This window comes from Lepidochelys olivacea, assembly GCF_965140295.1.
Source record: "Lepidochelys olivacea isolate rLepOli2 genome assembly, chromosome: 8".
NCBI classification, from domain to species: domain Eukaryota; kingdom Metazoa; phylum Chordata; order Testudines; family Cheloniidae; genus Lepidochelys; species Lepidochelys olivacea.
Window position 1 is genome coordinate 36,811,991 of NC_140418.1, and position 12,145 is coordinate 36,824,135.

General features: G+C 44.6%; 1 protein-coding gene across 2 annotated transcripts in view; it reads left to right on the forward strand.

The window, feature by feature from the left end:
- CYSTM1 (cysteine rich transmembrane module containing 1) overlaps positions 1 to 12,145 on the forward strand; it is a 54,559-nt gene that overhangs the window by 11,538 nt on the left and 30,876 nt on the right. For both annotated transcript variants that reach the window (XM_084638014.1, XM_084638015.1), the window contains exon 2: positions 9,986 to 10,239. In XM_084638014.1, the coding sequence (XP_084494140.1) occupies positions 10,005 to 10,239 (235 nt within the window). In that variant the 5' untranslated portion in view covers positions 9,986 to 10,004. The remainder of the gene's footprint in view (positions 1 to 9,985; positions 10,240 to 12,145) is intronic.

Genomic DNA, 12,145 nt, shown 5'->3' on the forward strand with positions numbered 1-12,145 from the left:
TTTACTGATTCAAAGAACCTCTTTAAACCCATCATCTCCTCCTCTCCTCTTCCATTTCCATAGAACTCGCTGTGATGTTTCTTATTGCTGTCCTCTGTGCAATCTGAGTTTTGAACCTGACTCTTTCAGCACCTCAAGTGACACCCTTTTAAATAGAGAGAACGAGAAAAAAGGGTAATATTGGGGTGGAGATGAGGGATGTGAACATTTCTTCATTGAATGGGAGGAGGGAGTGAAGCCTTTGATTAGTAGCTGTGCATCTTCCACATTAAAAATGTATATAGCTCTTTCATGCTCATGTTTTTTAATGTTCTCTTTGGTGGCATGGGCAACCTAGTTTTGCCTATGTGTGAGGACTAACTCGTGCTGATTTCTAGTCTCTCAAGGCCAGAAACATGCTGATGTCAAAGAAAAGTTTGTGATAGGCCTGCTTTGTAGCAGCATCCGCAGGGGAGATGCTGTCCTGGAAAATTCAATGCTTGCTTGGCAAGTGTTGTTGGCAGGAGTAGGAGGCTGCTTTCACTGGGTTTTCTTTGTGAATTGTCTTAATTGCACAGAAGATGACAGTCACTTTTTCTCACCTCCTCCAGTCTTTCCCTGTTCTCTCCTCCTTTTCCTTCCTCTCTTGCACTTCCCTTCACTTATTTCCCCATGGTCTGTTTATTTTCCTTCTTTCTCTCAGACCCAAATTTCAAGTGAAGACATTCTTGAGTACAATCCTAGTGTGCAGAAGACTAGAGTTTTGATATCCCACAGCTCTTGATAGCCCTGTTTTGCTGCAGCCAACCTACTGTTGTAATGTGATTTGCTAAGAGATTTGGCTGTAGGAAGTGTCAATGAGCATTACAACAGAGTGCGAAGTGCCAGATCTTGACCACCTTTTACCTCAAGCTGAGTTAAGAAACACTGTACTAAATAAGCTAGTTTTTGGCATGCTTTGATTGGCCAATATGTCTGGAACCAAACCACGTTCAAATATAGTGTCCTAGCCAAACAGTGTTAAAATAGATTAGCTAGTTCAGTGTGTCTACATAGATACTAATACAGACCTCATTGCTGTACTAGGATCCTGGTGCCTTTAAACATTGTTTCCCAGGTTGGTTTGAAGGCTTGCTTGACTGGGCATTGGAGTTTAATAGGTTGAGAGGTTCTCTACTTTAAGTGTTGCAACTCCGGTTTTGATGCAGGAGGAACAGAAATATCATCCAGAATGAATATACAGTAGAACGTCATTATAAACACAGAAAATGGAGGTTATTCGTAACCCTGAACAAAACATTCCAAAGTTTACAAATGAACATTGACTTAATGCAGCTTTGAAACTTTACTATGCAGAAGAAAAATGCTACTTTTAACCATCTTAATTTAAATGAAACAAGCACAGAAACAGTTTCCTTACATTGTCAGATCTTTTTTAAACTTTATTTTTTTGTAGTTTACGTATAACACAGTACTGTTTGCTTTTTTCGTCTCTGCTGCTGCCTGATTGAGTACTTGCAGTTCCAAATGAGGTGTGTGGTTGACTAGTCAGTTCATAACTTTGGTGTTCATAACTCTGAGGTACCACTGTATTCTTGGAACCTTACAGAGAAGCATATCTGTTCTGATTTCATGGCTTTGGCCAGTTTTGTTGTTAAAAAATCTCTTACAAACACATGAACTCAAAATCCAAGGAGGAGGAACCCATCCATGCTTAATAAACAAAGCAGCCCACAGGTAGCTACTGATGGGTAGCTAGGTGTTCTCAAGTGCATTATGTACCACTGAGGAGTAATGTTGGAGTCTCCCTCCTCCTCCTCCTTGGGGCAGAGGGAATAAGAACTTATTTTTATAGTGATTCCCTTCAGGTGCATGAGTAATGTTTCTGCTGTTTACAGCAAATCCCAAATAAAAAACAAGGCAATTGCTGGGAGAAAAAAAAACAAGCTGCTGTGAGCCCGGGAGCAGGTTAGAGACCATGGTTAGTGTGGTATTGGCTGAACGTTCAGAGAAGATGGGGGTGTGGGAAGAGGAAGCTTTCTCTCCTGCTCCTGTCTTTGAGTACAAAAATCTTCCCCCTCCTTCCTCTCTCGGTGAAAGGGGACTCAGTGCTACCATATGGGTGACATAACTGTGAGACTGGCTCCATTACTGAATTTAATGGTTAAATGGGACCAAGTAAAACAGCTGTGGGAAGTCTTTGTTCTGTTGATTTTCATAAGTAAACATATTGTTGCTATAACAGTAGAATCCCTGAGCACTTACTATATAAAGGGCATGGATTAAAAATCACAAATTTGTTTTAAAAAACAACCAGGGTTCCTTATCTATGTCACAGGTGCCACAGCATTAAAATAGGAAAACAGACACCTTATTTAATTGTCCCCATTTATGGTTTGTAAATGTTGCATTTTCTTAACTTTAGATGATGAAATAGATGAATAGTCAATTTCATTTTTCTGTTTTTCTTTGTTTCATGCATGAGCACTTTTGTGCAATGTTTGTAGAAATAGCAACTCCTGTATAATTTAAAAACAGTTTGTGAAGATTATATCAATTGATTCTTCAAAAATCTTCCCTACAACCTAAATTCGGTGCCTAAACTTCGTGTCCCTTTTATATATCAAACTCAGCAAAATTTAATAAGCAAATTTTAGTTTTGTTTGAGAAGTGGGACCACAGAATGCTTTAGTGAATCTTTTGAAAGGGAACTATTTCAGGAATACAGCAAAAAGCAAGGTCAAAACAAAAAGCTCACGCTGCATTTCTTTGTTTTTAATTTTATACAAATTCAGAAGGTACTAGATGGGAAACCCAAATGATTTCTATGTATGAAGTTAAAATCATGTAGTTACTTAAATTATAATCTTGTAGTTAGTTCTGGTTTCAGCTGGAATGAAATGATTGGTCAGAATAAGGTGACAACATATTGTGCCTACCCTGACAGGTCAAGGCTTGAGATTCCTAATGGTTAGGTTCTCAAAGGAAAGTATGTTTTAAGGAGGGCATCTGTTGTTGAAAAGTACCTGCTTAGTTAACTAAGGCACCACTCCTGCAAACACCTATGCAGGTGAGTAAATGGGACTACTCAAGTGTGCAAAATTACGTGTGCAACTGTTCATAGGACTGGGATCAAAGTAATGAACTCTGTTATGCAGACTGGGAGGAGGGAAAGAGGAGTGGGCAAAGGATGGTCAGTCCCTGACAGCAGAGAAGGAGGGAGAATATACTGAGGGGTGCAGCTCATGTTTGTTGGAATAGCTTTTCAGTGCAAGAAACATAGACACAAAAAATGAAAGGAAGAGTGGGGATATCAAAAGGAAAGCAGGACACTTAGCACGTAAGGGCTAGTTTCTGCAATTGGAGATATCCACATGTGTACCTGTGCCTGCATGGAGCCTGCTGAAGTCAGTGGGGACTCTGCATGGGCACAGAGGTATGCTATTGTGATTTCAGGACTGGGGCCTACCTTAGAAACATAAACAGTTTATTCTCTCCATTTTGCTGCATTTCTCTGCAAAACACCCCATAACCATTAATTCAGCAGAAAAGAGATTATAGTGAAGTAGCACTGATGAAGCCTGAGTCAAACTGCTGTTTTATTACTGGTCATTTAATGGTTTACTTGGAGCAGGTACTTTTAAAAGCTAGTTTGCCTCAATGGCAGTCTTTAAAAAAAGCCAGATATACTGCCCAAATAGTAGGCTCATAAGATCAGTTTGGTGCACTGCCATGAAGAAATACCCTTCTCAGAGTGGACAGGACAAAAATGACCCAAAATTGCCTTTAGCAGAGCCAGAATCTGAATGTCTGTGGCCTACATGGCAAAGCGAGTGTTGGAACAAATTCTCAGATGTAACAATCAACTACTGCAGTCTGGCTTTCCTGGTTCTTTCAGCCCACTGAGAGTTAAGGGCTTTTTAGTGCTGTTGTAGGAGGGAATTTAATCCCAGTACCTTGGGGAATACATTTCTGGAATTGCTTTGGGTTAGTAATAGTCACATTGGTGCTATAATCATCCTCGTTTTTATGGCCTTTTGAGAGTCAGTGCTGCAGAGGAATTAAGCAATGTAAGCTGGGAACCTGTCAGTCACTATGATGTTAGTTTCCATACATATTCTGATACCCAGGTAAGAGTAACCTGTAAATAAGCAGAGAACCCAGGGACCAAGCCTTGGGGGGTGAGGCACACATTCTTTCTCTGAGATGATGAAATACAGTTGATGTAAACAACACTGGTTGTTTCTGGTTTGCTATGTTGGGCTTGCAACAATTAAACAGAGAATCAAGAAAACAAAGTATTTATGAAAAAAGAAAAGGAGTACTTGTGGCACCTTAGAGACTAACCAATTTATTTGAGCATAAGCTTTCGTGAGCTGAAGCTCACTTCATCCTGTAGCTCACGAAAGCTTATGCTCAAATAAGTTGGTTAGTCTCTAAGGTGCCACAAGTACTCCTTTTTTTTTTTTTTTTTTTTTTTGCGAATACAGACTAACACAGCGGCTACTCTGAAACAAAGTATTTATGGTCTTTCTTCCTGGATGCACTTCTAGCAGGAGCTGGTTCCCCATTGATTGGTTTGTCAAATTACTTTTGATACAGCTTACTTTTCTTTGGTAAATATTATTTCAGCTGTCTTTAGATATAACCTGCAAGCTCTGTCACTGACCTGCTGTGTGCCCTGAGACAAGTAATTTGACTTCCCTGTGCCTCCATTTCTCCATCTGTAAAATGGGGGTGATGCTCACCTCCCTTTGTAAAGCACTTTGGAAACTGTCTGTGAGAAGTGCCAAACACAGTCTAAATGTTATTTTTATGATACATGGATTGAAAGGCTTTCTAGTTTTGATCAATATTTTGTATAGATGAGAGGCCTTTTGTTCCCATGGGTAGGGCACTGGCCTAGCACTCAGAAAATGGGAGTTCAATCTGTGGCTGTGCCATGTTACCTGCTGTAGGAGCTTGGGGGAGTCCGTTATCTGCTTTATGCTTTCTGTGGCGTTAAATAACTGGGTGAAATTCTATGGTCTGTGATATACGGATCACCAGACTAGGTGATCTGATGGTCTCTTGTAGCCTCAACTCTACGAATCAGTGAAATTTGGTGCTGAATACTGAGCATATAACTTCATTTTCTCTTATCCACCCTCCTGTCCAGGGCCATAAGGGGAAGCTCCTGGAGATTTATGATCAGTTGGTAGTCCAGTCACACTTCTGCTGCCCTGTGGTGCCAACAGCAGCAATTTTCAGCTGATGGAATCATACGGTTCTAGAGCAGGGGTTCTCAAACTGGGGATCAGGACCCCTCAGAGGGTCGCGAGGTTATTACATGGGGGTCGTAATTTGTCAGCCTCCACTCCAAACCCTGTTTTGCCTCCAGCATTTATAATGTTAAATGTGGTTTTAATTTATAAGGGGAGGGGGTCACACTCAGAGGCTTGCCATGTGAAAGTGGTCACCAGTATAAAAGTTTGAGAACCAGTGTTCTAGAGGAATGCTAGGAGCCAGTGAAGTTTGGGAAAGGGGAGACATCTAGAATGAGAGTGGCGAAGTTCTCACTCTATCCTGTTAAAGTGATTTTTACCCTGACACTGCCCCTTTAGGAACTTGGGATTGCTTTTTAACACACAATACTAAGAACACTTCTTAGATTTCTGAAACTGAAGGAATTTTCAGAACTCTAATTTTACATCATTTCTGCTGTTGACTTTTTGCTCTTCCATCACTTTGGAAGATGACAATCGACTAAGTTCACTTTCTGATCCATATGCACTAGCATAATGAGTCCTTGTGTTTTTAAGCACAAACATTGCTGTGAACTTTTCACTAGTAGAAGCCTAATCTTGGAAACATTGTGCTTGTTCATAATGATCAGGAGAAGGTTGATAAGTCCCTCGGTGACTGCTGTGTAATAAACAAATTTGATACAGTTCATGAACTTTCATCCCTCTTTAATGATGCCTTTGCATGTGGCCTTGTCATAAATATAAAGGGAAGGGTAACCACCTTTCTGTATACAGTGCTATAAAATCCCTCCTGGCCAGAGGCAAAATCCTTTCACCTGTAAAAGGTTAAGAAGCTGAGATAACCTCCCTGGCACCTGACCCAAAATGACTAATGAGGGGACAGGATACTTTCAAATCTGGAGGAGGGGAAAAAGTTTTTTGTCTGTCTGTGTGATCCCTTTGATCTGTTCCCAGCTAGGATGCAAGCTCTCCAACTCCTGTAGAGTTAGTAAGTAATCTAGCTAGAAAATGCGTTAAGTTTTCTTTGTTTTTTTGGCTTGTAAATTCACTGTGCTGGAGGAAATGTGTATTAAGGTTTTGCCTAGAGGGAGTCTCTCTGTGTTTTGAATCTGACTGCCTGTAAGATTTATCTTCCATTCTGACCTTACAGCGTTATTCTCCTATCTTTTTTTTGTTCTTTGAATAAAGTTCTGATTTTTAAGAATCTGATTGGGTTTTTTGGGTCTTAAAAATCCAAGGGGTTTGTGATCATCTGGTTTATTCTCAAGCCTCCCCAGGAAAGGGGATGTTAGGGCTTGGGGGGATATTTTGGGGAGATAGGAACTCCAAGTGGTCCTTTCCCCATTCTTTGTCTAAAATACTTGGTGGTGGCAACGTTTTACCTAATCCAAGGGCAAAGACTTTGTGCCTTAGGGAAGTTTTAACCTAAGCTGGTAGAAATAAGCTTAGGGGGTCTTTCATGCGGGTCCCCACATGTGTACCCTAGAGTTCAGAGTGGGGAAGGAAACTTGACAGACCTAAAAACCAAGGTGTGATCGTTTGCGGTCATTAATGATCCAGTAGTGTGTTTTAGAAGAGTTGGAGTGTTTAAACGCCATATGGCCAAATCCCAACAACAAATTATTCTCCTACCTCTGTTCCTCTATAGCTTCACTGAGGTAAGGGTATTCACAATAGGAGTGAAAATGTGGTTTTGCTGTGTTCCTCCCCAGAAATGGCTTCATTTAAGTGAGACGTGAAGTGATCCTTTATATCCATTATCTGCCCCATTCATGCTATGAGGCTTAGGGCATGGCTACCCTGGAAACTTCAAAGCGCTGTTGTGGGAATGCTCGTGCGGCAGCGCTTTGAAGTGTGAGCGTGGTCGACCGTGAGCGCTGGGAGAGCTCTCTCCCAGCGCTCCTGGTAATCCACCTCCATGCGGAGATTGGCTCCCAGCGCTGGGTCTTGCGCGGCTCCCAGCGCTGGGTCTTGCGCGGCTCCCAGCGCTGGGTCTTGCGCGGCTCCCAGCGCTGGGTCTTGCGCGGCTCCCAGCGCTGGGTCTTGCGCGGCTCCCAGCGCTGGGTCTTGCGCGGCTCCCAGCGCTGGGTCTTGCGCGGCTCCCAGCGCTGGGTCTTGCGCGGCTCCCAGCGCTGGGTCTTGCGCGGCTCCCAGCGCTGGGTCTTGCGCGGCTCCCAGCGCTGGGTCTTGCGCGGCTCCCAGCGCTGGGTCTTGCGCGGCTCCCAGCGCTGGGTCTTGCGCGGCTCCCAGCGCTGGGTCTTGCGCGGCTCCCAGCGCTGGGTCTTGCGCTCAGGGGGTGATTTTTTTCACACCCCTGAGCCAGCAAGTTAGAGTGCTGTAAAATGTAAGTGTAGACAAGCCCTTAGTGTTAATAAGCAATGGGAAGTACTTTGGGCACCTTAGAAGAAAAGTTGATAAAGTGCAAAGTAGTAATGTTAAATGGTTATGTTGTGATTTATTTAATCAAATCAGTGGAAGCTTCTCTGATTACTGTACAAGCAGATTAAATTTCTGTAAGGATGATTTTGTTGCCCAAAACATGGTATTGGTAAATCTGAGTTCATTCCAAGCTCTGCCCAGACTCATGGTGTGACCTTAAGGAAGTCATTTAACATTTTGTGCCTTGTTTCCTTGATGATTGGGTGGGGTTAATACTTTTCCTCCTGACGGCTTTTGTGAGGCATACTCCTTAACCTCTAAAAAAAGGAAAAGGAGTACTTGTGGCACCTTAGAGACTAACAAATTTATTTGAGCATAAGCTTTCGTGAGCTACAGCTCGCTTCCACTGAATGCATCCGATGAAAATACAGTGGGGCGATTTATATACACAGAGAACATGAAACAATGGGTGTTCCCATACACACTGTAACAAGTGTCTCTAAGGTGCCACAAGTACTCCTTTTCTTCTTGTAACAAGAGTGATCAGGTAAGGTGAGCTATTACCAGCAGGAGAGCGGGGTGGAGGGGAAGCCTTTCGTAGTGATAATCAAGGTAGGCCATTTCCAGCAGTTGACAAGAATGTCTAAGGAACAGTGGGGGGTGGGGGGGAAGGGGGAATAAACATGGGGAAATTTAGTATTACTTTGTGTAATGACCCATTCACTCCCAGTCTTTATTCAAGCCTAAGTTAATTGTATTTAGTTTGCAAATTAATTCCAATTCAGCAGTTTCTCGTTGGAGTCTGTTTTTGAAGTTTTTTTGTTTAAGAATTGCCACTTTTAGGTCTGTAATCAAGTGACCAAAGAGATTGAAGTGTTCTCTGACTGGTTTTTGAATGTTCTAATTCTTGATGTCTGATTTGTGTCCATTTATTCTTTTACATAGAGACTGTCCAGTTTGGCCAATGTACATGGCAGAGGGCCATTGCTGGCACATGATGGCATATATCACATTGGTAGCTGTGCAGGTGAACGAGCCTCTGATAGTGTGGCTGATGTGATTAGGCCCTATGATGGTGTCCCCTGGATAGATATGTGGACACAGTTGGCAATGGGCTTCCTTGCAAGGCTAGGTTCCTGGGTTAGTGTTTTTGTTGTGTGGTTGCTGGTGAGTATTTGCTTCAGGTTGGGGGGCTGTCTGTAGGCAAGGACTGGCCTGTCTCCCAAGATCTGTGAGAGTGATGGGTCGTCCTTCAGGATAGGTTGTAGATCCTTGATGATGAGCTGGAGAGGTTTTAGTTGGGGGCTGAAGGTGATGGCTAGTGGCGTTCTGTTATTTTCTTTGTTGGGCCTGTCCTGTAGTAGGTAACTTCTGGGTACTCTTCTGGCTCTGTCAGTCTGTTTCTTCACTTCAACAGGTGGGTATTGTAGTTTTTAGAACGCTTGATAGAGATCTTGTAGGTATTTGTCTCTGTCTGAGGGATTGGAGCAAATGCAGCTGTATTGTAGAGCTTGGCTGTAGAAAATGGATTGTGTGGTGTGGTCTGGATGAAAGCTGGAGGCATGTAGGTAGGCATAGCGGTCAGTAGGTTTCCAGTATAGGGTGGTGTTTGTGACCATCCCTTATTAGCACCGTAGTGTCCAGGAAGTGGATCTCTTGTGTGGACTGGTCCAGGCTGAGGTTGATGGTGGGATGGAAATTGTTGAAATCATGGTGGAATTCCTTAGGGCTTCTTTTCCATGGCTCCAGATGATGATGATGTCATCAGTATAGCGCAAGTAGAGTAGGGGCATTAGGGGACGAGAGCTGAGGAAGCGTTGTTCTAAGTCAGCCATAAAAATGTTGGCATACTGTGGGGCCATGTGGGTACCCATAGCAGTGCCGCTGATTTGAAGGTATATGTTGTCCCCAAATGTGAAATAGTTATGGGTGAGGACAAAGTCACAAAGTTCAGCCACCAGGTTTGCTGTGACATTATTGGGGATACTGTTCCTGATGGCTTGTAGTCCATCTTTGTGTGGAATGTTGGTGTAGAGGGCTTCTACAGCCATAGTGGCTAGGATGGTGTTTTCAGGAAGATCACCGATGGATTGTAGTTTCCTCAGGAAGTCAGTGATGTCTCAAAGATAGCTGGGAGTGCTGGTAGCGTAGGGCCTGAGGAGGGAGTCTACATAGCCAGACAATCCTGCTGTCAGGGTGTCAGTGCCTGAGATGATGGGGCGTCCAGGATTTCCAGGTTTGTAAATGATTACAAGGTCCTTTGAAGGCACGAGAGAAGGAGAAAGCATCATCACTGTCTGAATTGGGATTTGTGCACCTTGCTTGTAAGAAACTCGACAGTCAAAAGCAGAATAATGTCTTTGCTTTTTTCCCCCCTTTAGGAAAAATTTTGCATCCCACATGAATTACGAAAACCCTCCACCATATCCAGGCCCAGGCCCGACTGCCCCATACCCACCATATACACAACAACCAGGTGGTCCTCCAGGCCCCAACCCATACCCTGGCTACCCACCAGGGCCTACTGGGCCGTATCAACCAGGTCAGCCGGGTTATCAAGGCTATCCACAGTATGGGTGGCAGAATGCGCCTCCACCTCCTGGACCAGTGTACGCAGATGGACCTAAAAACACAGGTACGCTAAGCAGCATGGTGCCCTAATAGCATTATACTGCTGCATGCTCTGTTTTGCAAGTTAATTACTTGTTAATGTGCCTTGTGTGTTTGAAATGAATGACTCTGTTCATCCTGGAGTGAGGGGGATTGCTATCCTCTGGCCTTCAGGAAGACTGTCTGCGCAGTGCCCATGCTAATAGGGGCAGATGAAGCAGGAGATTCCTGGAGGGGAGCTGCTGTTTCTGGTTTCAGCTACAGTGGCAGCTCTCGTTTTTCAGGTTCAGCTTGTTTTTGCTGTTGTGGGTTCTGTTAATGGCTCATTTTCTGACTAGAGACATGTGGAGTGTCCCTGAACAGCCTTGATGGGGGCTCCTGAGGGGACTGCTTACACTAAGCCGTTTTCTGCTGAGTTTTAGCCTCTGTTCCACCTTTTTTCATTTTTCCTCAGTTAACAGCCATCCAGCCCTAGGCTGAGACTTTAAAGCCCCTTAGGGGATTTAGATGCACAGTTCTATTGAAATGAATGGGAGTTATGCATGTAAAATCACTCAGCAACTTTGAAAATTTGAGCCCTAGTGTACTCCTCCATGTGGTTTTGGATCAGTTTCTAGGCCTTTAATTTTCTTGGGCAGTCACCACTATATTTTTCCAGTAATTATGCCTGGGGGGATTATGCACCACTGTGCATGCGCAGAATTTATGTCCATCGCAGATTTCTTTGCTTCCCTGAAGAAAAGTGACTTTCTGATGGGGAAGCAAAGGGAAGTCACAAGAGCAGTTATGCAACTCTCCCCAGAAATATGTTTCTGGTGCCCTGGCGGCAGAGAGGTATATCACTGTGGGGAAGTGGGCGGGACTGGGGAAGACCCAGCTGGTGGCTCCTACCCTGTGCCAGGCTCAGTTGCGGCTGGGCTGGCGAGGACGGGACTTCCTCTTCCCCTGCACAGCATCTGGGGCCAAGTCAGACCCACCCCAAGATTTCTCCTCCAGCTGCAGGAAGCTCTGCAACCCCCACCTCCCTGCTTCCTGCATCCATTGCTCCTCAGCTGCAGGGGAAGGGATCCCTGTACAGGGAGCTGCTCCCCTATCTGCCAAACCCACATGTATCCAGACCCCCTCATACCCAAACCCTCCCACTGAGCCTCACCCACTGTACTCAGAAACACACTCCTCCCTGATGAGCCCCACTCCCCCTGCACCTGGACCACCCCGACAAGCCACCTGGATCTCCCTCCCTGCCACTGAGTCCCACTCCTCCAGCATCTGGATCCCCCACTGAGCCACCTGCACCCAGATTGCCCCACACACAACCCTCTCAACCCACACCTGGATCCCCCCAGATTAAGCCCCTCCACACTTGGATACTGCCTTGCTGAGCCTGCCGGCCCACACCAAGTGCACCTGGCATGGAGGGACAGGGCCCTGGGGTGTTTCTGGGGCAGGTCCTGTCCTTATGCTATGTCAGGGTTGGGTGCAGCCTCACCGCCAAGTCCGTGTCCCAGGAGGGAGCTGTACAGTGATCTCCAACCTCTGTGTAGCCAGTGGCCTGTGCTCCCTAATGCCATGCTGGAGCCTCCACATTTATTTGACAAATAAAATTTGCGGAATTTTGCAGCACTCTAAAATATTGTGCACAGAAGTTTTAATTTTTTGGTGCAGAATGCCCTCGGGAGTAAATACTATATTGAAATGCTTGAAGATGAAGAAACCAGAGAGCTGAATGGAGTACAGCATCTTTGCTTGTATGGGAAGTTGAACATTCTTCTCTTAGATGCCCCATTTCCTCTCAACAGCCTGACTCAGTAGTCAATAGTTCCCAGGTTGTGGCACCATAACTGCCTCCGTATTCACAGGGCTACGGTCAGGGGTAGGCAAAGGTCTTCCAGGGGGTACATCAACTCATCTAGATATTTGCCTAGTTTTAT